The sequence below is a fragment of the Erythrolamprus reginae genome, chromosome Z (genome assembly GCF_031021105.1).
Source record: "Erythrolamprus reginae isolate rEryReg1 chromosome Z, rEryReg1.hap1, whole genome shotgun sequence".
In the NCBI taxonomy this organism is placed as follows: Eukaryota; Metazoa; Chordata; class Lepidosauria; order Squamata; family Dipsadidae; genus Erythrolamprus; species Erythrolamprus reginae.
The window spans coordinates 127,724,225-127,752,128 of NC_091963.1; the positions used below are offsets into that span (position 1 = coordinate 127,724,225).

Here is a 27,904-nt window from a genome sequence, read left to right on the forward strand (position 1 = left end):
CTTTTTTAAAAAAGTATTTCAACTACCATTTTTTGTGGACTATAAGACACTCGGGAGTATAAAATGCATTTAGATTTTGAAAAGGAAAACAAGGGGGAAAACCTTTTGGGCTCTGCACCTCTGGTTTTTATTTATTTAGGGAGATTATGATCCCACTATATAGAATGCTGGTGAGACCACATTTGGAATACTGTGTTCAGTTCTGGAGACCTCACCTACAAAAAGATATTGACAAAATTGAACGGGTCCAAAGACGGGCTACAAGAATGGTGGAAGGTCTTAAGCATAAAACGTATCAGGAAAGACTTAATGAACTCAATCTGTATAGTCTGGAGGACAGAAGGAAAAGGGGGGACATGATCGAAACATTTAAATATATTAAAGGGTTAAATAAGGTCCAGGAGGGAAGTGTTTTTAATAGGAAAGTGAACACAAGAACAAGGGGACACAATCTGAAGTTAGTTGGGGGAAAGATCAAAAGCAACATGAGAAAATATTATTTTACTGAAAGAGTAGTAGATCCTTGGAACAAACTTCCAGCAGATGTGGTAGATAAATCCACAGTAACTGAATTTAAACATGCCTGGGATAAACATATATCCATCCTAAGATAAAATACAGAAAATAGTATAAGGGCAGACTAGATGGACCATGAGGTCTTTTTCTGCCGTCAGACTTCTATGTTTCTATGTTTCTATGTTTCTATTTATTTATTAGATTTGTATGCCGTCCCTCGACTCGGGGCAGCCAACAACAATAAGAAGAAACAGCATAAAACAAATCTAATATTTAAATTACTAAAAGCCCTTATTAAAAACCAAGCATACACACAAGCATACCATGCATAAATTGTATAGGTATAGTGGGAAGGAATATCTGCCTGACGACAGAGGTGGGCTTTAAGGAGCTTACAAAAGGCGAGGAGGGTGGGGGCAATTCTGATCTCTGGGGGGAGTTGGTTCCAGAGGGACTGTGCCACCACAGAGAAGGCTCTTCCCCTGGGCCCCACCAAACGACATTGTTTAGTTGACGGGAGCTGGAGAAGGCCCACTCTGTGGGACCTAACTGGTCGTTAGGATTCGTGCGGCAGAAGGCAGTCCTGGAGATATTCTGGTCCGATGCCATGAAGGGCTTTATAAGTGATGACCAACACTTTGAATTGTGACTGGAAACTGATCAGCAACCAATGCAGACTGCGGAGTGTTGGTGTAACATGGGCATACTTAGGGAAGCCCATGATTGCTCTCGCTAACTTTATAACTGCATTGCTTAGCACTCTGCAGGCCTCCCAATCCTTCCACACATCCCTCTTGTACAAAAAACAAACCTCTTTTTAGTGAAAAGGGGATGCAACAGGGGGTTTGGGACAACAAAAATAGGGCCATATTCGGTCTATAAGATGTACAGACATTTGCACCCACTTTTTCTGGAGGGGGAGAAGTACATCTTATAGTCCAAAAATACAGTAATTAAACTGAATTGTTGAATTATCCTGCAATAAGTTATTGTGTTGACTGTAGTGAGCGGGCGGCAGTGAGTTAGCCATGGCAAGTTGTTCTTGGAAAATTGTCCCATTCCCTTCCTCTAGAACACTGTTCTTCAAGCTTGGCAATTTAAATGTTATATCTCCGGTGTCATCTTTCCTGATCCATGCGCACCTTTTTTTCACCACCACCTTTTTTCAGCTTGAAGTGTCCTTTTGCGCATGCGCAGTGATAGAATCAGTGCTTTTTTCCTGGTTTAGATGGCTTCTCAGCTGTTTTTCGGCTTGAAATTTCTTTCTGTGCATGCGTTGCGATGCGTACCGGTAGCGAAAGGAAAGTGGAATCCACCCCTGGTCTGCAATGAACATTCAAATTGTTAGCTGGTAGCCAGAACTACTGGCACAGATGTTTTTCCTAGAAGCAGGATGCTTCAAGAGTTGGACATGCACCATTTAGAATAGAGTAAAATAGAATAGAATAGAATAGAATAGAATGTGATTGGACACACAAGGAATTTGTCTTTGGTGCATATGCTCTCTGTACATAAAAAGACAATATACATTTATCAAGAATCATAAGGTATAACACTTAATGATAGCCAAAGGGTACAAATAAGTAATCAAATCATACTGGGAAACATACAATATAAACCGTAAGGATATAAGCTACAAAGTTACAGTCATGCAGTTATAAGTAGAAGGAGATAGGTCGGTGATGGCGAACCTTTTTTTCCCTCTGGTGCCAAAGCACGTGTGTATGTGCTATCGTGCATATGCGAATGCCCACACCCATAATTCAATGCTGGAAAAAATAGCCTCTCCCGCATCCCCCGGGGACCCTCTGGAGGCCTGAAACACCCCATTTCCCAATCTCTGGTGGGACTGATAGGTTCATTTTTCGCCCTCCCCAGGCTTCAGAGGCATCCCCCCAGAGACTCTCCGGAAGCCAAAAATGCCCTTCCAGAGCCTCCAGGCGAGCCAAAAATCAGCTGGCTGCCATGCACATTGGAGCTGAGCTAGGATAATGTTTTGGAGAGGGGCGGCATACAAATCTAATAAATAATAATAATAATAATAACGGCTCACATACCAGCAGATATGGCTCTGCGTGCCACCTGTGGCAACCATGTCATGGGTTCACCACCACTGAGACAGGTGATAGGAAAGATGAGAAGATTAATAGTAATAGCAATGCAGACTTAGAGAATAGTTTGACAGTGTTGAGGGAATTATTTGTTTAGCAGAGTAATTTTCATACAGAACATTCACCCCAGCCATGGTTTTGCCCCTGCTGCTCTGAAAGTGTGGAGAGCAGGAGAGAGGGAAGAATGGGAGTCACTTTGAATAGTGAGATGGTTGCCATATCAATTTAATAAATGAACAAAATATTGTCAGAATATCTTCAATGCTGCATCGGTTTATTTCTGGAGCATTAAAATACCATGTCTCAAGCAGACTTTTGAAAGACTGCTGATCCAGACCAGATCTAACTCTACTTCAACGCATCCGCTCTCGTGAACTACGGGCCGAACTCAAGAGACACCTGTAGCTTTATTGTTTTGTATCACTCTGGTTGGGGAAGGGGGCGATGGAATGTGAATGGCCAGAGATGCTTGAGGGTTTCTTCTCTTACAAGGTAAGATAAAAGTTAATTGCAGTTTGAGGAGCTGCTATTGTACAGCTGCTAATTGCAGTTTGCAGTTTTAAAGTTGGAAGGAATGTGTTTTCAGAGTCCTCCGTTTTACTGGGGATCAGGCATCTTCCAGGGTCCTTCACTAGCAGCTAGACTCTGGCATTAGCAGGGTCTTTCGCTGCAGGCTGGGCTCCTACTGTTGAGTGTCTCAGCTAGGAATTTTAGGATCAGGTAATTAATGATGGCTTTGCACAGCTGGGGGTCAGGCGTCTTCTGAAGTCCTTTTGCCATGGCTGGACTCTTTTTAATATTTATTCAGAGTCCTTTTGCTGTTGACATGATTCCTAACGTTGAGTAAGTGGAGGCACTGGTGAGTTCAGGACAAGTTCTGCACGGGTTGGGGTTTCTGGTTTGCTCTATCGGGTTCTGGTCATGTGATCGCTTTGTCCTTGGATGGCCGCCTGGTTAGTTTGCCCGTAATGGCGACCGGTCAACTCCCTGGGGTCCGTAAAAGTCACATTGGGGCTGGAGGGGCTCTGAGGAGGTAGCTGAGGGGCTCTGAGGGGATCCAACTGGCCTCACTACTCTGAGGAGTAGAGATTATTGGAGGGCTCCGAGTTTTTCCTATGCAGGCTAGACTCCTGCCGCTGTTTCAGTGATCTACAGCAGTGGTCCCCAACGTTTTTTTCCACCAGGGACCAGTTTCAGCAAGACAATTTTTCTATGGCCCGGTGGGGGTGGAAAGGGGTGTGGTTGGGGGCGGGATTAAGCATGGGGGTGCTGGTCCTCCCCGCCCCTCTTTCCCGCCATCGCCCTGTGGCCGGCAGAACCTGCCTACCAAGCCCTCTTGCCCAGCGGGGGCTAAGCGCTGGAGACAGGGGGTCAGGCTGGCCCTCCTGCCTCCCCCCAGCCAAAAACGCAAAAGCGCCCCGCGGCAGAAGCCAAAAGAGGCTTGAGCCTCTCGGTCCTTCCCGCCCCTCTGTCCATCGTCCTGTGGCCGGCAGAACCTGCCTCCCGAGGCCTCTTGCCCAGCGGGAGACGAAGCGCTGGAGGGAGGGGGTGGCAGCATGAGGGCCGACAGCTGCTGACTCCACGGACCGGTGCAACATGCCCCGCGGCCCGGTACTGGTCCGCGGCCCGGTGGTTGGGGACCCCTGATCTACAGGGCTGGGAACAGTGTCAGCTAGGGATCTTTTGATCAGATCGTACAACTTGATTAGTTGGAAGCTGCTGTTTGCCCTGGGCGCCGGGATTAGTTAGCAGCAGGATAGGCTTTGTTCCTGAAGGTAGTTGGAAGGATTGTTGGGCTTCTGTCTCGGCTTTAGGCTGAGCACAGTAAATCAAGTGGGAGCCGCCACTCCGCTGGGTGCCTGCGCTCGGGGTTTTGATTGGTGGAATCAGCTGGGAGCCGCCGCGCCGCTTTGGGGACTGGGTATCAGGTATGAGGAGAGACTGTTGGACTGAAGAAGCTGGGGTGCGCTGGGGATTCAATCGCTCTCGCTGGGTGCCCGATAGGATGAAGGGACTGGGGTGCAAAAAGGATTGAGTGGGGAAACAATCACTTACCGTCTCTGGGGATCAGGTTTGCATTCGTTCTTTTCCTCGGTGTATTGTAGTTTCTTTGTGGCTGGAGGATTTCCTTGTCCCTTGCTTCTGATGGCTCTGGATATTGTTGATTTGTTTAATATTATTATTATTAATTATTATTATTATTATTATTATTATTATTATTATTATTATTATTATTTATTAAATTTGTATGCCGCCCCTCTCTGTAGACTCGGGGCGGCTCACAGCAATAGTAAAAACAATATATAATGACAAATCTAATAGTTAAACTCTAAAATAACAACAATACATTTAAAAAGTCTAAAAAACAAGAAACCCCAATATATAAAAAACATACATACAGTCATATCATACACAGAAAACTACATAGGCAGGGGACGCTTGACGACAGAGGTGGGTTTTAAGGAGTTTACGAAAGGCAAGGAAGGTGGGGGCAATTCTAATCTCTGGAGGGAGCTGATTCCAGAGGGTCGGAGCCGCCACAGAGAAGGCTCTTCCTCTGGGTCCCACCAAATGACATTGTTTAGTTGACGGGACCCGGAGGAGACCAACTCTGTGGGACCTAACCGGTCACTGGGATTCGTGCGGCAGAAGGCGGTCTCGTAGATATTGTTGATATTGTTGATTTGAATTAGTTTATTTAGTTTGAATTAGTTCAGTTGCAGATTATTTAACTCCAATACTGTGATTTTTGATTACCGTATATAGACTATTTTGATTATTATTTTGATTACCTAGACTACACAGGTTCAGTCTATGCATCGGTCTTCATCACCATCTTGCCAACTACCTAAATAAAATATAAGGGGTTTCGTTGGGGGGAGAGGTAACTCTAATTCATGATAGCAGGAGAAGAGGGGAGAAAGGAAGATGGGGAGAACTTTTCCTTTGCTGATGGCCTTGGAGGCCAGAGAATTTATAACAAATTGACTCGGATTTCCTCTTTCTGAGGGATGAAGTGGGACTCCTGACTGTCCAGGAGAAAAGGAATCCCAAAGTACAGTGACAAGGTATGTGGTCTTAAGCTATATTTCAGTAGACTCTTTATTGAACGCACCAAAATGACACAGGCAGGTATTAATTGCATTAATTCTCAAGGGTGAAGACTTACAGCTCAGTGCGGAAGACCAGGCCACTGCCTGCTAATAACTGGGAAGAGATTTCATCCACCTTTTCATTTTGAGCCACAGTAAGATGTTCCTTCCAGTCTCCTACAATACCTATAGATGGGAAACAATCCAAGAGAAATAAAACTGGTAACTTCTGTATTCTGAGCTCTTTTACAACTATTTTAATCATTCAACAATACAGTGGACATTCTTCTTTGTTTTGGAGGGTCCCTCCAGGTAACAGCTTGGAAACTTTGGATCACGTAGTAGTACCACTGGAACAACCTGTTCCCAAAGAGATTGAAGGGAGCTTATGTGGGGAGGTGGATTACAAATAGAACACTGGATCTGCATGTCAGTAAAGATTGTCAGAGAAATACAGGTAGTCTCTAATTTATGTTGGCAATGGAGCCTGCTCTTTAAGGTCACAAGTTTTGATTGTTATGCATTGAATATATACAGGGCCGCCATCAGGAATTTTGGGGCCCCATACAGCCTAAGTGTCTGCCCCCCCCCCGCCATTTTAAAACTCCTTTATTTTGCGACATACCAATTAAGTATTAAATTTACCTTTCACAAAAGAAATTTAAACCCTACCACCAGTGTTCCCTCTAATTTTTTGGGGGGGTGGGCGGAAAAGTATAGTGTCTGAGTGGCAGTCCCTTCGGGACTGGGCGGCACAGAAATAATAAATAGATAGATAGATAGATAGATAGATAGATAGATAGATAGATAGATAGATAGATAGATAAACAAACAAACAAACAAACAAACAAATAAAAAACCCACCCTGTTTTGCCTCAGAGAATTTCAAAATAAAATACTGTACTGTGTGTCTATAACAGTGAGCTCATAATAGGGCAACTCTATCAATATCAAAATGCCACTTAAATAGTTGAGCTAGTTTCAAACTAGATTTTGATTTTCTTTCTCTCTTCCTTACTCCCATTCTTTTTCTTTCTCTTTTCCTTCCTCTCTTTTTTCTATCTGTTTCTCTCCCTTCCTCTCTCTCTCCTTCCCTCTCACTCTTTCCCTCTCGGCTTCTGGGCAGGTTTGGAAAACTCTGAGTTGATGATGATTTTTAAGTGAGCGATTGCTCACTGCTCAGCTTAGAGGGAACTATGCCTACCACTACAACAAGGTACACTTGTTTGACAGATTAATAATATGTTAATAACGCAGAAAATATATTCAAGTGACATCAACATATTACATACATATAAATAAATAACCAGAACAGTGCAAATACACCAAATTAACAAAATATTATTAATTTTGCCATCAATATTAAAAGCAGCAATAAGATGGCACAAATGATAAAGACAAAATACTCCTGCATCACATTAGAAAAATATTTGTTTTCACAATAATACCAATAAATAACAGCTAACCAGAAGATAAATTATACGCAATAATGTTTAAAACTATACATAAACTCCACCATAGGTGTAAAAAAAAGTCAACCCTTTACAGATAATTAGCGCCTATTAAAAAATACTCCTTAAAAAATTGAAAACATCTTGCGGTAGCATAATCAAAGGGAAAAAAACCAAAACAAATAGGATAACCAAATATTGTCCAATTAATCCAATTAAAAACCTAATTACTAATTCCTTTATATAAAAAATTAAAAATAAAGTTAAAAAAATAGAATTAAATTTATAAAAAAATAAGAACACAAAGAGATATAAACAGAAAATAGAAAATTACACTAAGTAGATAAGGTAACTATGAATATAAAGACACAACAGGATGAAAAAAAAGAAAAAGAAAAGCACAGTGCAAGAAAAAAGAAGAGAAAGAAGAGGGAAGAGCAAAAAACCCTTCCCTCTTCTTCTCATTAACCTCTCCACCTATCTTCTTATAGCATTTTCCAAAGTTTTCAAAATTTTAAAATTGCTTTATAAAAAAAGAACATACCCTCATGTATCATCAAATCCATATTATGAAGCAAATGTGCAAAAAATCCAAGATTTTTTCTCAGACATGTACCTGCTATTAAGTTCCATAACTTAATATATTTAAGCTTTTAAATGTGTAATGTATAATGTCTCTTAACAAATAGCATGTCTGTGGCCCCAAGAACACATTTTCTTTCTCTTTTCTTCTTTCTTCTTCTTTTCCTAGGATGTTATCATATCTATTAAACATACGGTGAGATATTACTGTGTATGCATTTAACATAAGTTAGAATGTAAAATGTAAAATAACAAACTCCCGCTTCAGATCTTCTCTGCACAAGTCTCAAAATATGATGTAGTTGTTTGTTTTTTGAAAAGTCCTTAGTGGCTCTACCCAGCTTCTCCTTTGCATATTCAAATCTCCCCACTTCCCACAATGCTTGCTTCTCGAATCTAGGATGGTGTTTGCTTCTCAAATCTAAAATGGCGAGACGGCTCCAAAAACATGTCAACTCCAAAGCAACACATCTTTTCCTCACACTTAGAAGGGAACAATTTTGAAAAAAATCTAACACCATAATCAAAATGTATACCAAATTAGCTCTGATCCAAACTTCATCTTTAACAGCTATGAAGCTCTTCAGGCAAAATAGAGAAAATTAGGCATTTTTGCTGATCTGTGCTCTTGCCTGGTCCCGATTGTAACAATTTTGCAACTGAATCCCATTAGCTTCCTTAGCACTCCAACTCACCAGCACAACGCAGATGTTACCGATCTTCTTCAATCGCCCCCCCCCCCTCATTTTTCAATTTGGCCGGGCCCTGACATATATATACAGTATGTAGTTGTGTTAAGCCCTGCTCAAGAGAAACTAACTTTTAAATCAGGGGTCTCCAACCTTGACAACTTTAAAACTTCTAGACTTCAACTCCCAGAATTCCTCCCCCACTCATGCTAGCAAAAATGAAGTGTGCAGAAGGTTTGGGAATTCTGCAAAGGGATCTTAGGGGCTGGGGGAAGGCAAAAATGCCCCAATTTCTGCAACAAAAGACCCATTTTTTCACCCATTTGTTTGCAAAAAACAGGGTATGCAGAGAGTTTGGGAAGCCTGCTGAGTGCTCCTAGTGGGTGGAGGAAGGCAGGCTTCTCAAACCCTCTGAACACCCCATTTTTGGAAAAAAAAAGGTCAATTTTTTTTACAAAAATGGGTTGCAGGGGTGGAGTTTCAGGAAGCAAAAAATGACTGTATTTGGTGCATATGATGCCCTGACATTTCCACCCTCTTTTGGGGGGCAAAAAATTGCATCTTATACTCTGAAAAATACGGCAAATCATTCCACTCATTTAACTTTTCCCAAAATAACTCATGTTCACATTGTCCAATTAATAAAGCATTCAGATTTTCTATGACTTATGATATACCAGGGCTTCCAACCCCCAATCTGTGGACTGACATGGCCTGCCAAGAAGCAAGTGAAACCCCACCCATCACATGCGTAACCACACAACCACACTCCCACCTGGTCCATGGAAAAACTGCTCTCCACAGAACTGGTTCAAGGTACCCCAAGGTTTGGGGACTGCTGTGATGGACTATAACAGAGCAGTGGATAGAATGAGGGGAGGGGGGGAGGAAATTAACAACAACAAAACAACAACATTTTCTCTTTGAATTACAAATCTGTTTAGCAAACTATAGCCACTTTTCCTCTACAATTGCCACCCTAACGTGACCAGATTTTAAAATTACTAAAGCGGGGCACCATTGACCGGGAAGGGGGGGGGGCTTCTTGATTAAAAATTTGGTCTATATGAAGCAAAAAAACCCTTTCTTTTTTTCTGACTCTCTCTTCCTCCCTCTTTCTCTTTCGCTTTCCCTTTCTTTCTTTCTTCCTCTCTCCTTCTTTCCTCTCTTTTTTCTCTCTCTTTCTCACTCCCTTCTTCCCTCTCTCTATCTCTTTGTTTCTCCCTCTCCCTCCTTTCCTGCCTCTCACTCTATTTCTCTCTCTCTTCCTTCCTCCACCATCATTTCAACGAGGCTGGGCTCAGCAAAGTGTCGAAATCGAGAGTCCGTTTTAAGGTCATGCCACATGCCATGGCCAAGTCAGGGGGAGGGCAGAGGAAGAAGAGGAGGAAAGGGGAAGAAGAGGCTCACCAGCTGAGCCGCCTAGGCCTTTCACATGGAAGAAGCCGGCCAGAAGGACTGACATGGGAGGCGGAGGAAGAGGAGAACTTCCCGAGCTGCCGAGGCTTGTCAAATGCCTGGTCGTCACTGCTTTACGCCACTTCAATTTTCTCCTAAACTGCTGGGCGGAGATCTGTTAACATGGAGATTTGTTAAAATCGGGACATTTTTGAAACTCGCAGGATGCGGGATAAATTACTAAAAAGTGGGACTGACCTGCCAAAAGCAGGACATCTGGTCACCTTACCCTAACTGCTAACTCCAACTGTTTTGCAGGGAAACTCAGAACATTCATATTTGGGCAGGCTTTTTCAAGTATTATGATTGGTTAAGGCCTTGTGGGCCCAGAGTATAAATTAAATGGATTTGCTTGCAGTTGCTCAGCTCCAGTTTTCAGTCAATAAATGTTGTTGTAGCTATTCTGGTTTGTTTCTTGCCTGCTGAAGCCCACTGCACAATATTGATGCCCCCCCCCCATTTTTCAATTTGGCCGGGCCCCTGACACCAGTAGTAGTAATACTGGCCTATCGGCGGCCCTGTTGATGGTGGTAAAATAGGCCGATCATATGACTGTCTCAATTTTATGGTTTGGGGTTTTTTTTGCAACAATCATTAAATAGCCAAAATTATTGTAAAGCAACTGCAATGGTTATCAAGCAAACAGAGAAGTTGTTAAGTGAACCATTAAATAAACATTGGTTTTTGGCAAAATGTAAAGTGGCCGTGTGATTGTGGAATTCTTAAATGGTTATAAAAGTGGCCTGGTCGCACAAAGTTCAGTCATGTGATGAAGAGCAGAGAATAATTTGGGGTTACAACTCGAACTGGGACTCGATATAAATAAATATATAATATTTAACATTATAATTAATTAATTAATCAATCAATCAATCAATCAATTAATTAATTAATTAAACAAACAAATAAATAAATAATAAAAATAAGATCCAGAGAGCTATGAGGGAAGAAGAAATATTTATTCCTAAAAGCAAAACAGTTTTCATTTAGGGGCAGGATGCAGAGAAAAAGGGTACAGATAGAGAAAACCTGTTCAGGAAACTGTATCTACGTTCTGACTCTAAGGTGACACTTGAGGAGAGTTTATAGGTGTGGATGTGTGAGTGTTTTATTCTTGCAAATACGCAGTCCCTCTGGCAGACCTAATTTCATTAACTTTGTGTTCACATCTGCATGGAGGGATGTATGCAGTATTTTAGGCCCAGGTACTTTTCAACATCTTCATCAATGACTTGGGCGAGGGGACTGGTGGGGAACTTATCAAATTTGCAGATAACACCAAACTGGCAAGAATAGCCAACACTCCAGAAGATAGGCACAAAATACAGAAGGATTTTGACAAAATCCTTTTTTTGGTGAAAAAAGTAATGTTCTACATTGAGGCATGAAAAACAAAACACACAGGTACAGTATATATGGTACATTGCTCAACAGTAGTAATTGTGTAGTAGTAGTAGTAATTGCGAAAGGGATCTTGGAGTCCTAGTGCACAACCATTTAAATATGAGCCAGCAGTGTGCAGCAGCTGCCAAAAAAGCCAATACAGTTCTAGGCTGCATTAACAGAGATAGAATCAAGATCACGTGAAGTGTTAATGCTACTTTATAATGCCTTACTAAAGCCACACTTGGAATACACATTCAATTTTGGTTGCCACGATGCAAAAAGGATATTGAGACTCTAGAAAAAGTGCAGAGAACAGCAACAAAGATGATTAGGGGACTGGAGCCTAAAACATATAAAGAACGGTTGCATGAACTGGCCATGGTTTTGTAGTGGTTTTTGAAATTAGCTATATAGCCTGCTTTGTTTTTTCACCAGAGGGATTCTTGGGGGGTTTGCAGCTTCCTTAGTGATATGGGTAGTTTGTTTTTCTTGATTATGGTGCCTATTAGAGGTACATGTAGTCTGATAGTTCTCTTGACTTGGAGCAAGAAGATTTTATAGAGGTTATCAGCAGTGTTACAGCCAGAGAATAGAGTCAAGAGTTGAGAGGTCAGTGTCTATGAGTTCATAGTTGGCTTTTTAAAAGTTGTACTTGATTGTCCCATTATTAAGGTGATTCTTGCAATGGTGTAGATTGAGGCTAAAATCTATCATGCTGTCATCACTGTTGGAAAAGGGTTCTTTTGTTTGTAGTCCATAAATTGCAGAATATGAGGTCAAGGCAGTTGTTCATTACTATTGGCCAAGTCCTAGATTGGTAACAGCATTGTATAGAGTTGTATGGATGGGTTCAGTCATACATTTGTTTAGGGTCCGGTTAATGTGAGGTAGATTGAAGTATCCATGAAAGATAAGGGGATATGGGCAGGAGGCTGCCCACACTAGCAGTGAGGTTAATTTGTTTGCATGTATGATGTCGTAGTCTGGGGCTCTGTAACAAAGCAGGAAACTACTTTGTGTGGAAGTGTAGTATTTAAGGACAGATCACAGAAAATGGTTTCAGGAAGGGTGAGATCATATGTAACTTGGATATTTTTTAGGTTTAGTGTCTTTTTGTAGAATATAGCTACTCCGCTTTCTCTGCGGGTTTCACGGTCGGATTTGAGATTAGGGTTGGATTGGATTGAGGAAGTAAGGGGCACGCTTATCTAGTCTTGGTTGATGGTGTGTGGGATTGTTTTCTTATTGGGAGATGTTGGATGTTGTGCAGTGGATTGTGGATCTTGTTTTTTATGTGCTCAGCACGGTAATCTATGTATAAATCCACAATCTGAATCTGGGTCACAAGTAGCTGCAGATAAGTCCGTCATAACTAAACAATTAGTACTAAAGTGGAGCTACTTGGAATGAGATGGTTCAGGGCAGAGCCATACTGAATTCTGTCTCTAAAATGTCTTCCCCTCTAAAACTGCACATGAGTGCTTTTCTTCACCATAGACCAGAAGTGGGTTCCTACCAGTTTGGATCAGTTCTATAGAACTGTTGGTAACTTGAGGGTCTGCTCACTGGAACTGACAGCAACCCAGGCCTGCCATGCCCCTGAGCTGGTTCTCTTGGTGGCACCGGCAGCAACAAAATCCAGAACCCACCCCTGCCACAGACCCTTTAAAATAATAATAATAATAATAATAATAATAATAATAACAACAACAACAACAACAACAACAACAACAACAACAACAACAACAACAGAGTTGGAAGGGACCTTGGAAGACTCCAAAAAGCAATGGACTCCAAAAAGTAACGATAAAAGAGGTGCGCTTATGTATGCCCCTTACAGATCTCTTACAATCGGGGAGAGGGGGCATGTACACAAACTAATGTTAAAATTTTGGGGGTTTGGGGAAGAAGCCAAAGTCAGGTAGTGCATTCCAGGCATTGATCACTCTATTGCTGAAGTCGTATTTTCTGCAGTCGAATTTGGAGTAGTTTACATTTAGTTTGAATCTATTACGTGCTTGTGTATTGCTGTGGTTGAAGGTGATATAGTCATTACTTCACCTTCAACCGCAGGCTCTCAGTTCTGGTTGCAGCAACTGAGGAGCAGAAGACAAGCGCTCTGCGGCCTGCTATGGTTTTTTCCCCCATCACAATACAGTGTTCCCTCGATTTTCGCGGGTTCGAACTTCGCGAAAAGTCTATACCACGGTTTTTCAAAAATATTAATTAAAAAATACTTCACGGTTCCCCCCCTATACCACAGTTTTTCCCGGCCGATGACATCATATGTCATCACCAAACTTTCGTCCAATACTTTTTAAAATAAACTTTAATAAAGAAACATGGTGAATAATAATCTAAATGGTTGCTAAGGGAATGGGAAATTGCAATTAAAGTGTTAAGGGATGGCTTGTGATACTTTTCATAGCCAAAAATAGTGTATTTACTTCCGCATCTCTACTTCGCGGAAATTCAACTTTCGCGGGCGGTCTCGGAACGCATCCCCCGCGAAAATTGAGGGAACGCTGTATAGCAAAAACTGGAAAAACAATAGCAAGGTTCACCTACCCATGTTTGCAAGTGAGCCAGGTATCGTCTGCCCGAAGGTGTTGGAACATTGGGTGCCTGGAAAGAGCTGCTGGAAGCCGCAAAGAGCTGTGAAGATGGCACCTGGACACGAGCAGACAAGCTGGAGACGCTGTTAGAACTAGACATGCTGGAATGACACCTTGGTGCTGAGATAGATGATTAAATGCCTGGGGGTTGGAGAACTGTAGATACTGGGAACAACTCCCAGACATTGTAATCCTGCTCATACAGCAATTGGAGTCTGAGAACAACGGGTAGAGCGATCTGGACAGTGCGGAGGACAGAAGCAGGTTTGAAGAGCTACGAGGGCTATTTTGCTTTCTTACAGTGATTACTTGTTCTGGCTCCTCTGATTCATCTAGCTTACCCCGTATAACTGATGACAGAGGAAGTCAGGGTCTTCAGATTGCTGCTGTTTAATGCCAGGGTGATTGTCAACAAAGGATCTACACTTGGATGAGGGGGCCAACCTGGCATGTGTAACTGAGACCTGGCTGGGACACAAGTGGGGTATTTCCATCTCAGAAATGTGCCCAGAGAGGTTTCAGGTGCTGCATCAGCCATGACTCCAGGGAAGGGATGGAGGAGTAGAAATTATTGTCTGGAAGACTCTTAGCCCCCACAGGATCCCTGCACCCAAGCTTGTTGGGTGGGAGTTTCACCTTGTGAATTTGGATCTAGGGGTTCAGGTGGGTTTGTTGCTAATGTACCTGCCTCCCATGTGTATGACAACAGCCTTATCTGTGTTGCTAGATACGGTAGCCAGGCTGGCAGTGGAGTTCCTCAGGCTTGGGGCCCTGGGGGACTTTAACCTACTGTCACTTGGAAATCTTTTGATGCAGCATAGGCGTTCATGGCTTCCAATGCAACCATGGACCTGGCCCAAGTAGTACTCATGAGGTGGGGACCCATGCTTGACTGGGTGTTTCTTTTGGGGCAGTGGAGTCATGATCTGATATTAAGGAGTAATAACATTTCTCCCTTCTCGTGGTCAGATCATTTTCTGTTAAGGATAGACTTTATGACACCAATCCTCCATCGCAAGGAGGCAGAACCGATTAGAACTGGAAGAGGAGCATTTGTGAACTGCATTAATGTGACGTGCACCGGAGCTGGGCTGGACTTGGAACTGAACTGCAGCCTCGAACTCAGGAGCTCAAGCTATAGGTATTCCATTCCAGACATCTAATGGACCCAGAGGGTTTCAGTGGGTGCTTGGGGAAAAACCTGACTCTTTTGCCCACAATCCAGTGGAATCCCTGGTCAGTCCTGGAATAAGGCCTAATCGGGGGCACAGGACCGGATTGCACCTATGTGACCTCTCCAAACAATGCTCCTTGGTTTATCAAGGAGCTCTGGGAGATGAAATGCCAAAAGAGATGTCTAAGAGGTCTGTAAGGGGTGTGCATAAGTGCACTTATGTGCCTAATGTCCCTGTCCTACTGTCTTATTATCCTTTCTATTACTACATTCTACTTATGTTATGTTATACTTGTTTGACAAATAAATTAATTAATTAATTAATTGATTGATTAATAGAGTGGCACTGGAGGACCAGTAAATCTGAATCTGACCAGACACTGTTAATAGCCTTTATTAGGACTTATCTAGTGGTGATATGGGCGGCAAAATGTTTGCATTTTTCCGCACTAATTGGATCCGCAGAATCGTGCCTAGCTATCCTTTTCTGGGTGACCAACTTCCTTCTAAATGGGGAAAGAGCGTATGAGCTCATACACGATAGAATTGAGGAATGTGTTCAGTTTCTTGCGGACAAAGTCACTTAGATTCGGATGGACCTGGTCTCTGATTGGGTAATGCCAACCGAGGTGATAGGAGCAAATCTTAGTCCTATAATGTGGGATGAATTTGAGCCTGTGACACTTGAGGAAGTGGACAAGGCCATGGGAGCGATAAGCTCCTACTGGATCCGTGCCTCTCCTGGCTGGTTTGGGCCAATAGGGAAGTGACACGATGCTGGATCCAGGCGTTGATCAACGCCTCTTTGAGTGAGGGTTCCCTTCCGCAGCTGCTAAAAGAGGCGGTTGTGATACCCCTCCTCAAGAAGCCTTCCCTGGATCCAGTCTCCAACCTAACTTTTATAGAAAAGTTTGTTGAGAAAGTGGTGGCTCTCCAACTCCTATGGTCATTGGACGAATAATGCACAGAAAGCATGACCTTGAAGTTAGGAGGAAATTCCTCTACCAAGATATCGGTCAGATAAAAGAAACATGAGTTTGGACCAGAACTGTAACCTGAGAAAACATCTCAGACAAGACTGTCCCTAGTTCTCATGAAGATAAAGGAAAAGAAAAGGGAAGTGCATTCAGACTTGCAAAACTTTGTTATTATAACCTTACAACCAAGGCATCCCATGAGGATCTGGATGGGAGTTCTTTTCTGGTTCGCGTGCCAAAAGGGTGTGGTAGCATGCATGCACGTGCCTACACCCCTTCACTTCCCCCCATGCATATGCACTACCCCTGGTATGTGCACAATCCCCCCTCCCACCTCCATCCATGCGTACAGGCCTCACTGAACCCTTGGATGGGGAAAAAACAGCCACACAGGCAAACTGGAAGTTGGGAAAACGCACTTCCAGTCTGACCCCCTCTTCTGTGTGGTAGCCCCTCAAATATTGTAGCACTGTTATTTATTTATTAGATTTGTATGCCGCCCATCTCTGGAGACTCATGTCTCCCCTGGTCCTTCTCTTCACCAGACTGGCCATGCCCAGTTCCTGAAACTGCTGTTCGTATGTTATAGTCTTCAGTCGCCTAATCATCCTGGTTGCTCTCCTTTGTACATTATCTGGAGTTTCAATGTCTTTTTTATGCTGTGATGACCAAAACTGGATGCAGGACTCTAGGTGTGGTCTAACTAAGGCTTTATAAAGTGGTATTAGTACCTCCTCTAACTCCTCTATTAATGCAATTTAGGATTGCATTGGCATTTTTGGCTGCCGCTGCATACTGCTGACTTTAGCTGGTTGTCTACTAAGACTCCAAGATCCAAAACAAGATAAAAAACAGCCCTGTTTATAAATTGAGTGCATGTACACAATCACCCACTACTCACGCAAGTGGGGATAGACACATATGGACTTGCTTGCCAGTTCCGTGGCTTAGCTGTGAACAGCTCATGGCCCAGTAGTGGGCCAGGTCCTGGAGAATGGGGACCCCTGGACTAGAAGAACTCCAGGATTTTTTCCCATTCTGTTATACTATTAACTCATATCCTACCGTCTAGACCAGTGATTTTCAACCTTTTTTGAGGTGCAAAAAAGAAGGCGCGAAGACCCTGTCTCGCGGCACACTACACTGGTTGAAAAACACTGGTCTACACCAGGAGTAGGCAATTTTTTTACATTTACAAAATCCTGGGGCACATTGAGTGGGGGGGTGAAGGGGGGGCGCATCTAAAAAAAGTTTGGAGAAAAAAATTCTCTCTCTCTCTTCCTCCCTATTATTCTATTTCTCTCTCCCTCCCTCTTTCTCTCCCTTCCCTCCTTCCTCTTTCTCTCTCTCTCCATCCCACTTTCTTTCTCCCTTCCTCTCTTTTTTGCTCTCTTTCTCTCTCCCTCCCTCCCTCTATGTCTTTCTCTCTCCCTCCTTCCCTCCCTCTCTTTCTCTCTCTCTCTTTCTTTTTCTCTCTTTCTTGCTTTCTCTCTCTTGCTCTCTCTCTTGCTTTCTTTCTCTCTCTTGCTTTCTTTCTCTCTCTCTCTTGCTTTCTTTCTCTTTTTCTCTTTCTCTCTTGCTTTCTTTCTCTCTCTCTTACTTTCTTTCTCTGTCTCTCTTACTTTCTTTCTCTTTCTCTGTCTCTCTTGCTATCTGTCTCTTTCTCTCTCATACACCACGCTGGCAACAGCAGTGCCAGCATGTATGGCGTCCAGCAACATGTTAAGCTGCCACCGTCGGTGCCTCTGCCCTGGAGCTCCCACTTGCAGCCACCGCCCCCAGCTACTGCCCAGTGCTGCTGCTGCCGGCGCACTCCTGCTGCCGGTTCCGGTTCCGGTGCCCTCCCGCCAGGCCCCAAAGGTCACTTGACACTACCACAGAAGCTCCAGCTGGGTGGGCACTGCTGGTGCCTCTGCCCTGGAGCTCCTGCTCGCATCCCCTGCCCCCCGGCGACTGCCCGGTGTTGCTGCTGCGGCGCACTCCTGCTGCCCGTGCCACTGCCCTCTTGCCAGGCCCCAAAGGTTACTTGACGCTGCCAGGGAAGCTCCAGCTGGTGCCTCCGCCCTGGAGCTCCCGCTCTCAGCTGCCACCCCCGGCTACTGCCCGGTGCCGCTGCTGCTGGCACACTCCCGCTCCCGGTGCCCTCCCGCCGGACCCCAAAGGTCACTTGACGCCGCCAGGGAAGCTCCAGCCTTGCAGGGCGCTGCCGGTGCCTCCGTCCTGGAGCTCCCACTCACAGCCGCTGCCCCCGGCTACTGCCCAAAGCTCACCTGCTGCGAAGAAGTAAGCCGCAAAAAAGAAGGCGCGAAGACCCCGGCACACCTGACCCTGTCTCGCGGCACACTACACTGCTTGAAAAACACTGGTCTACACCAGGAGTAGGCAAATTTGGCTCTCCTATGATTTGCGGACTTCAACTCCCAGAATTCTTGAGCCAATCATGCTAGATCAGGAATTCTGGGAGTTGAAGTCCACATGTCATAGAAAAGCCAACTTTGCCTACCCTAGGTCTAGACAAAAGATTCAACTTTTTACCTTCTTTCCAAAAATAAAAAGTTAAAAAAAATCACAAATTGTGACTGCCATCTAATGGACCAAATAGAAAAAACTCTTGTTTGCACAATAGATTTCTGATTTGAAACCTCCGTTTTTTTATATGATCTACACCTATTGTTCCCAACCATTTCACACCTATTGTTCCCAACCATTTCACACCTATTGTTCCCAACCATTTCACACCTATTGTTCCCAACCATTTCACACCTATTGTTCCCAACCATTTCACACCTATTCTTCCCAACCATTTCACACCTATTCTTCCCAACCATTTCACACCTATTCTTCCCAACCATTTCACACCTATTCTTCCCAACCATTTCACACCTATTCTTCCCAACCATTTCACACCTATTCTTCCCAACCATTTCACACCTATTGTTCCCAACCATTTCACACCTATTCTTCCCAACCATTTTATACCTATTCTTCCCCACCATTTCACACCTATTCTTCCCAACCATTTCCTCCTATCCATGGCTGCATCGCCTGTGGTTGAAACAACACTAATGATAAAACATAAAAGATAAAATCCAGATAATCTTGTTTCATCTCTGCAAATCCATGTATGCTGCTAAATTAAACAATTAAAAATAAGATACACCCTAAAAGGTATAGCGGCATCTTTGAACATACAGAAATAATTATTACCACCTTCTGTTCCATTCTGTTCTGTTCTGAAATGATTAGATTTGCAAATTGCCCAGGTCACAGTGTTCCTTCAAAACTATTATGAGCTTAACCAGCCCCTCCTATTGGAGGCAGGTAAAATTCAGCTTCAGTTCTGAACCTCACCTTTTCTCATGAATGGGGACAAGGCTTGGTTCATCACGAAGGCAGGCAGAGTGATGTAATTGGCCATGGGGTTGTTTTTCATAGTTTCAAACTTTGTATGCTCCACGATCTTCTTCAGAAGTGGATCTGGGAGTTTAAAGTTGAGGAAGTGAGCGATCTTCTGGATTTCTCTGATTGGATCCTAATACAAATATGGAGAGAATTCTGGCTATGTTTTGATACTTTATTGACTGAAATGGTTAGAAAATGGAGCTTGTTCTTTTTTTGGTTAGTCAAGAGGCAATCCACAATAAGCTCTGAGCTCCAACAAAACGGGCATTTTTAATAACTCATCTTCGGGCCCTACCTGAGTACCTGGTATACCTTTTATCTTATGATATTTTGGATTTTATCATATCTGCCCATATTATACATATATAGCACTGGTTTCCAGTATCTTTCCAGGTGTGGTTTAAAATGCTTATTATCATTTATAAAACCCTGCATGCTACAGGACCAGTTTATCATGTTTCTATCCATCTATCCATCATGTCCCTTCCCCTAAAGGTCATCTAGTGGGAGCAGGAAGCATGACTTAGGAAGCAGCTACTCCATCCAAGATCTGGCAGGCCCTTTCCCCCAACCTTTCTGGAAGATTTAAAATGCTAATCTTCCTTCCCTCCTCAAGTATAAGTCTGCTTATAGTTTCTTATATATGGTGTTGGTTTAGGAGACTGGGATTTGTGTTTTTATTGTTTTGAGATTTTTAAAATGTTTTTGTCACTGTTGCTGAGAGCTACCAAGATCTATGACTGGTAAGATATAACTCTACATGAAACTGCTGGGTGAGATCATCCAGGGGCATGGGGGTGAGGTATCATCAGTATGCTGATGATACCCAGCTGTACATCTCCACCCCATGTCCAGTCAATGAAGCAGTGGAAGTGATGTGCCGGTGCCTGGAGGCTGTTGGAGTCTGGATGGGTGTCAACAGACTCAAACTCAACCCAGACAAGATGGAGTGGCTGTGGGTTTTGCCTCCCAAGGTCAATTCCACCTGTCCGTCCATTACCCTGGGGGGAAATTACTAACCCCCTCAGAGAGGGTTCGCAACTTGGGTGTCCTCCTCGATCCACAGCTTACATTAGAGAACCATCTTTCAGCTGTGGCGAGGGGGACGTTTGCCCAGGTTCGCCTGGCATACCAGTTGCGGCCCTACCTGGACCGGGAGTCACTGCTCACAGTCACTCATGCCCTCATCACCTCGAGGCTCGACTATTGTAACGCTTTCTACATGGGGCTACCTTTGAAAAGTGTTCAGAAACTTCAGATCGTGCAGAATGCAGCTGCGAGAGCAATCATGGGCTTTCCTAGATATGCCCATGTCACACCAACATTCCGCAGTCTACATTGGTTGCCGATCAGTTTCCGGTCACAATTCAATGTTGGTTATGACCTACAAAGCCCTTCATGGCATTGGACCAGAATATCTCCGGGACAGCCTTTTGCCGCACGAATCACAGCGACCGGTTAGGTCCCACAGAGTTGGCCTTCTCCGGGTGCCATCGACGAAACAATGTCGTCTGGTGGGACCCATGGGAAGAGCCTTCTCTGTGGCAGCCCCGACCCTCTGGAATCAACTCCCCCCAGAGATCAGGACTGCCCCTCACCCTCCTTGCTTTTCACAAACTCCTAAAAATCCCCCTCTGCCGTCAGGCATGGAGAAATTGATTCCCCTGGGCCATTCCATTTTATGTATGTTTGGAATGTATGATTGTTTTTATATTAAGGCTTTTAAACTGTTTTTAATCATTAGATTTGTACTGTGTTTTGTTGTTGTGAGCCGCTGCGAGTCTCCGGAGAGGGGCGGCATACAAATCTAATAAATAAATAAATAAGATAGCTTTCAGTGCAGAATGAACTTTCCTTGGGCCAGTGTTTCTCAATTATTTTCTGTTATCCTCACCCCCAAGAAGGGGTAAACATTTTGCGCCCCTCCCCAACTCTCTGCCAAGATGATTGTTTGCAATATTCAGCATGTTTTCACTGAAAAAACTCAAGTGCTTATCAACGTGATTGAGGTGTAATGTGTTTAAGTGATGCCTTGATTTATTTGGTTTCACTCTTTCCACTGCCAACATTTTTGGACACAGTAAACATACCGGTCTTTCCTCATCTCCCATCAGAATCACAGTGAAGCCAAGCACTACATACGCTTCATCATCTTTCCTCATTTTAGCTTTTGGGAGACTTACATTTCTTTCATTATCTCCATCTCTCTCCTCCTTTATTTTTATCCCTGTTAAATATTTTTCTATGGAGTTTCTTGAGGGCTTGTTATCTGCACTTCGTATCTCCTGCTCTGTGCTGTGTGCTATTGTCCGGTGAAAAAAACCTTTACTCCCTGCAGATCATGCATCCCCCCTGGCATCACTACACCCCACCCTGGGGGTGGGTGGGTGGGTGGATGTTCCCACTATTTGAGAAGCACTGCCTTAGGCCCTACAGTACAGCTTGTATTGTTATCCATTATCTCATGTTTGAAATTTGTTTGGTGCAAATGTATTCTGTGTGTATGTGTGCAGGCATAAGCAGCTTACTTCTTTTATGTCTTCATAAAAGAGATACAGGATTGGGTGACGGTCCTTTGCCTCCCACCAGCCTCGGACATGCTCAAACCAAGAGCCCCAGGCAACTGCAAAAGAAAAAAAAATGTCAAGAGAATCTTGATTTACCCCTCTTTCCCTTCTGCTTCCTAACTCTAGGCCAGCGGTCCCCAAACTACGGCCCGGGGGCCGCATGCGGCCCGCTGAGGCCATTTATCCAGCCCGCAGGTGAGTCTGTCGGTCTGGAGAAACCCCTGTGGGCTCTGAGCACCACCCGGCTTCTCTGGCTATGTCCAGGGACCACACCAATGTCCCCTGTAAGGCATGCTGCCACGCACACAAAAACAACCCCCCGTGCAGTCTTTTCCAAGGCTGCACTGGGGAGCTGGGCATTGGAGTTGTGGCGGGGAGCAACAAGGAAAGTGCAGGGAAGTCTTCCACCTGTGAAGGTTCAAACACGCCTATGCGCGAGCTCCCCATTCCACTGCCAGCCTGCCATCCACCTGGGGGGGGGGGAGGCTGAGCACTCCGCCGCGAACTTCAAAGAGGCTCAGCGGCTCCCTCTCCTTCCCTACCTGTGTCTATCATTGGTGCCTCCCGCCAAGGTGGGGATTGTGCCCAGAGGAGGTGGTAAGTCTCTGTGCCTGCTCGCTGATGCACCTCCGTATCCGAAGCTCACCCGAAGTAAAGGAAGGCCTGCCAAAAGCTGAGCTGGGCACAACACACACACATACATGCACACACATGCCTCCTCCTCCTCTTTGAGTTGCCAGCTCCCGTTTTCTGAACGGGGATTGAATGGGAGTCCGGGGTCGGGGGGGTAGACGCTTGTCAGGCAAGTTCTCCGTGGGGAGAGAAGAGGGAGGGTGAAAGAGGGAAAAGACAGAGAGAGAAGTGGGGAGAAAGAAAGAAAAGGGAAAGAGTAGGGGAAAAGAGGGAGGAAAAGAGAAGTGGAGAGGAAGGAAGGAGAGAGGGAAGGAAGGGGAGAAAGAGAGGGAGAGAGAAATGGAGGGAGGAAGAGAAATAGCAAGAGAGATAGTGAGAAAGAGAGAGAGAGAAAAGAAGAGGAAGGAAGGAGGGAGGGAGAGAAGGAAGGAGGGAAGGAGAAATGGAGGGAAAAGGAAGGAAGGAAGGAAGAATGAAATAAATGAAAGGGCGGAGGAAGGAAGGACTTTTTTGGGTGGTGTAATTTTTAAAAAAAAATTCTCTCAACATACATTCAAACAATACAGTGTACCATCTAATTTTCCATGAATAAAATGCGGTATTTTGTTAGTAATTAATATCAATCATCAAAAAAGTTGCAAACGTTTTTTTTCTAAAGTTGTCATCCAGGTACATACTGTTCTTTTAATTAAATTTCCTCCTTAATGCTCCTTCAAAAAGTGCAACACCAATCATATTTCTAACGTATTAACCATTATGACAAAGTGCTTCCTTCTTTCTTTACACATTTTTCTATAAACCAAGAAAACCTTATATAGCCAATCAGATGTTAACCAAAGAAAATTAAAAACAAAACATAAACTTTTGTGAATTTCAGACTTCCCTCCCCCTCTAAATAGTACATTCCCATTTTGTTTTTTACTTTAAAATAAGGTATGTGCAGTGTGCATAGGGATTTGTTCATAGGTTTTTTTTATAGTCCGGCCCTCCAACAGTCCGAGGGACCGTGAACTGGCCCCCTGTGTAAAAAGTTTGGGGACCCCTGCTCTAGGCTCTACCAGTTTTCCCCACAAAATGGCTTTCTTGGGCATTGAACTATCCTGGTTGGAAACGATAAGAACTATAGTTCTTGGGGGAAATGATGGCACATAGCTTCTCAGATTTAACTGTACAATGGTACAGCTACCTAAGAATGTCTCTACTTACGAACTTTTCTAGATAAGAACCGGGTGTTTCCACTTACAAGCCCGAGCCTCCGAAACTGTAACCAGGAAAGGCACGGAGAAGCCTCCCTGGGGCCTCTCTGGGAATCTCCTAGGAGGAAAAAGGGCCAGAAAAGGTGGGGAGAAGCCTCCATGGGGCCTCTCTAGGAATCTAGGGGGGCGGAGAAATCATTAACATTTTCCCCCCAAAGTCACAAAATTATCATTTGCAGAGGGAGCTTCATACTTCTTTCTCAAGAGTAGTTCAGTAGCTATACTTCATGTTTTCTGTAGGTCCGATGATGACTGTTATCAAGAGTCCTCTAGTGTTGAGATGAGTGGGAAGTAAATTTAATAAAGAAAGAAATTGATGGTGATGGCACGATGGTATATTACTGTTAGGAATTCAGCCAGTATTCAGTTCCCACATGCTTTTCATTCCTATTATTTCTGCACTTTCTACTTACTCTTTGCTGTAAGGAAGTTCTCTAAAAATTGATTCCAGTTCCCTGGCTCTGGCATCGCCTTGTTCATGCGGTGAAAGTGGAAGTAGGAAACAATGGTGTCCTTAACATTCCTAGCTACATAAATGACCTACAGAAAGAATAGAAAATAATAAAGACGGATGATGTTATCTGGTTAGGTTAGGGAAACAAAACGTCTGCAAGAGAACAAGCAAGATCAGAGAGCAGCAAGAGGCTCATCATAAAGACTCTAGAATATGTTTTTCATATTTTACTTATTTGTTTTGTTTTTTCAAAATACAGTGATACCTCGTCTTACAAACTTAATTGGTTCCAGGATGAGGTTTTTAAGGTGAAAAGTTTGTAAGACGAAACAATGTTTCCCATAGGAATCAATGGAAAAGCGATTAATGTGTGCAAGCCCAAAATTCATCCCTTTTGCCAGCCGAAGTGCCCATTTTTGTGCTGCTGGGATTCCCCTGAGGCTCCCCTCCATGGGAAACCCCACCTCCGGACTTCCATTGCCAGCGAAGTGCCCATTTTGTGCTGCTGGGATTCACCTACTGGGATTCCCCTGCAGCATCACAAAAACACGAAGTCTGGAGGTGGTGTTTCCCATGGAGGGTAGTCTCAGGGGAATCCCAGCAGTGCAAAAACGGGCGCTTCGCTGCCAACGGAAGTCCGGAGGCGGGGCATCCAAGCGGCGGCGGTGGGTTTGTAAGGTGAAAATAGTTTGTAAGAAGAGGCAAAAAAATCTTAACCCTGGGTTTGTATCTTGAAAAGTTTGTATGGCGAGGCGTTTGTAAGACGAGGTATCACTGTATATACAAAATAGCAGATATTGGTATAAACATAAACAAAAGTGAAGTAGGTACAGGTAAATTCACGCATACATAAAATTTAAAATTCAATGCCTAAAATGCACTACCTGACTCTGTGCTTTCTTCCCCAAACCTTTAACTTTAGACTGTTTACAGTCGACCCCTCCCCATTTCTAAGAGGTCTGCAAGGGGCCTGCATAAGTGCACCCCTGTGCCTACCCTCCCTGTCTTACTGTCATCTTTTATCATTACTTTTTACTTATGTTATATTTATACAAACTGCTAGTATCCTATTCATGCTTGACAAACAAACAAATAAACAAATCTTTATGGTTTCTAAGAATTGACACACATTTGATGGCAAATAATCAAATCATACACATACAAACGCACACCTAGTTCTGCCTTATTCCTATCTCTGCCTCTTTTCCAGCATATAAAATGATTCTATCTAAGCTTCAAACTCTCATCTACTCAGTTCAAACTATTAAGACTTTCATTTCTATATTCCTGCATACTGTATCATCTTTTATGATCATATACGCTCTTGGTTTAATTGAGCAAGCTGAAAAAGGTACTGAGGCTAAATTCAGATGAGAATTAAGATTTGCTTCCCCATATAATGGGCAGAAGGTGTGACCATGAAGATAGGAGGAAATTCCTCTACCAAGATATTGGTCAGATAAAAGAAACATGAGTTTGGACCAGAACTGTAACCTAAGAAAACATCTCAGACAAGACTCTCCCTAGTTCTCATGAAGGTAAATGAAAAGAAGAGGGAAGTGCATTTAGGCTTGCAAAATTTTGCTATTATAACTTTATAACAAAGGTAGGATTGGCTGGCATTACTTTCATTTCCTTATTGAGTCTACCTTGAAAAATTGAGATTCTATAACAGTTGTTCTAACCTTGCAATTCTGTTCCCAGAAGGAAGGTGGTAGAAGCTGGACCGGGAGGTGAGATTTCAGGGTGCGTGGGGAAGACATTGTCTTTGCCATTTCTAAACCTGCAAAATGGGAGGTGGGGAGGAGATGGATGAACATAATTCAGGCTCATGGAAAGGAAAACTTTTCCCATCACCTCCATGAAGCAGGACCTTGCTACTCACCTGAAGGTATGGGCTTCATAGGAAACAAATCTATGAAGGGAATCCGTTCATACATGGGAGCCCTTGCACATTTCTGCTTGTCTCCTCCATGCTGCACCATGTCCACTATTTCTTGCACCCAGGTAGTCCCTGATATGAGGAATGAAGAGATAATTCTTTCTGCGCCAACTCAGGAAGCTCAAACTGCCCAAGGAGCTACTGATACAGTTCTACAGAGGAATCATTGAGTCTGTCATCTGCACCTCTATAACTGTCTGGTTTGGTTCTGCAACCCAACAAGACCGACACAGACTTCAGAGGATAATCAGAACTGCAGAAAAAACAATTGCTGCCAACCTGCCTTCCATTGAGGACCTGTATACCAGTGTTTTTCAACCAGTGTGCCGTGGCACACTAGTGTGCCGCGAGACATGGTCAGGTGTGCCGCGAAGCTCAGCAAGAGAGAGAAAGAGAGAGAAAGAAAGCAAGAGGGAGAGAGAAAGAGAGAGAGAAAGAAAGCAAGAGAGAGAGAGAAAGAGAGAGAGAGAGAAAGAAAGAGAGAAAGAAAGAAAGAAAGAAAGAGAGAGAAAGAGAGGCAGGGAAGGAGGAAGAGATAGAAAGAGAGCAAAAAAGAGAGGAAGGAAGGGAGAAAGAAAGAGGGATGGACCAGAGAGGGGAAGGAAGGAAGAGAGAGAAAGAGGGAGAGAAATAGAGTGAAAGGGAGGAAGAGAGAAAGATTTTTTTTTTTGTCCAAACTTTTTTTTAGCCTTCCCACTCCCCGCCCCACTCAATGTGCCCCATGATTTTGTATATGTAAAAAATGTGCCGCAGCTCAAAAAAGGTTGAAAATCACTGCTGTATACAGCATGAGTCAAAAAGAGGGTGGTGAAAATATTTACTGACCCCTCACATCCTGGACACAAAGTGTTTCAACTCCTACCCTCAAACCATCACTACAGAGCACTGCACATGTAGACACAAGAACAGTTTTTTCCTGAATGCCATCTCTCTACTAAACAAATAATTCCCTCAACACTTTTTACTAAGTCTGCACTTCTATTTCTACTATTTTTTTCTCATCATTATCATCCTTTTCCTCCCATTTAGGATTGTATGACTGTAACTTGTTGCTTGTATCCTAATTTTTTATTAATATTGTTTCTTCATTGCTTATTTGACCCTATGACAATCATTGTGTTGTACCACTTGTTTCTTGACAAATCTATATTTTTCTTTTATGTATACTGAGAACATATACACAAGACCTTGTGTGTCCAATTACACTTGGCCAATAAAGAATTCAACTCAACTCAATTCAATTCAATTCAATTCTATTCCATTCCATTCCATTCCATTCCATTCTATTCCATTCTATTCCATTCTATTCCATTCTATTCTATTCTAGAGCTAATTAGAGATTGGGCTTCTTGTTTAATTTAAGCTTTGTAGCTCTTTCCTCCAAAATTTTACATCATGATCTTTCATGTCTTCTCCTCACTTACCTGCTTTGGGATAAGTGCAAATGAGAAGGTCGTCAGGCTGGGCTTTAAAATTCCTTAGGAGCTTCAGGTTGGCAGCAGTATTATCAAGTAAAAAGGTTCCTTCAACTTCCACCAGCTTTGAGCGTCTGAGTAACCTAGGATCAAACTCTTCCAATGCTCTTCTTAAATATTCCAT

At 43.5% G+C, this 27,904-nt stretch overlaps 1 protein-coding gene across 1 annotated transcript; it reads right to left on the reverse strand.

Moving 5' to 3' along the window:
• Positions 1-5,792: 5,792 nt before the first annotated feature.
• Positions 5,793-27,904, reverse strand: LOC139154580 (sulfotransferase 1C2-like). Its single transcript, XM_070729340.1, has 7 exons — positions 27,730-27,904; positions 26,249-26,377; positions 26,049-26,146; positions 24,323-24,449; positions 21,982-22,076; positions 19,403-19,583; positions 5,793-5,905 (listed from the first exon to the last, which is right to left on the reverse strand). Exons 1-7 carry the CDS (start codon positions 27,902-27,904, stop codon positions 5,793-5,795), a joined length of 918 nt encoding a protein of 305 aa, XP_070585441.1.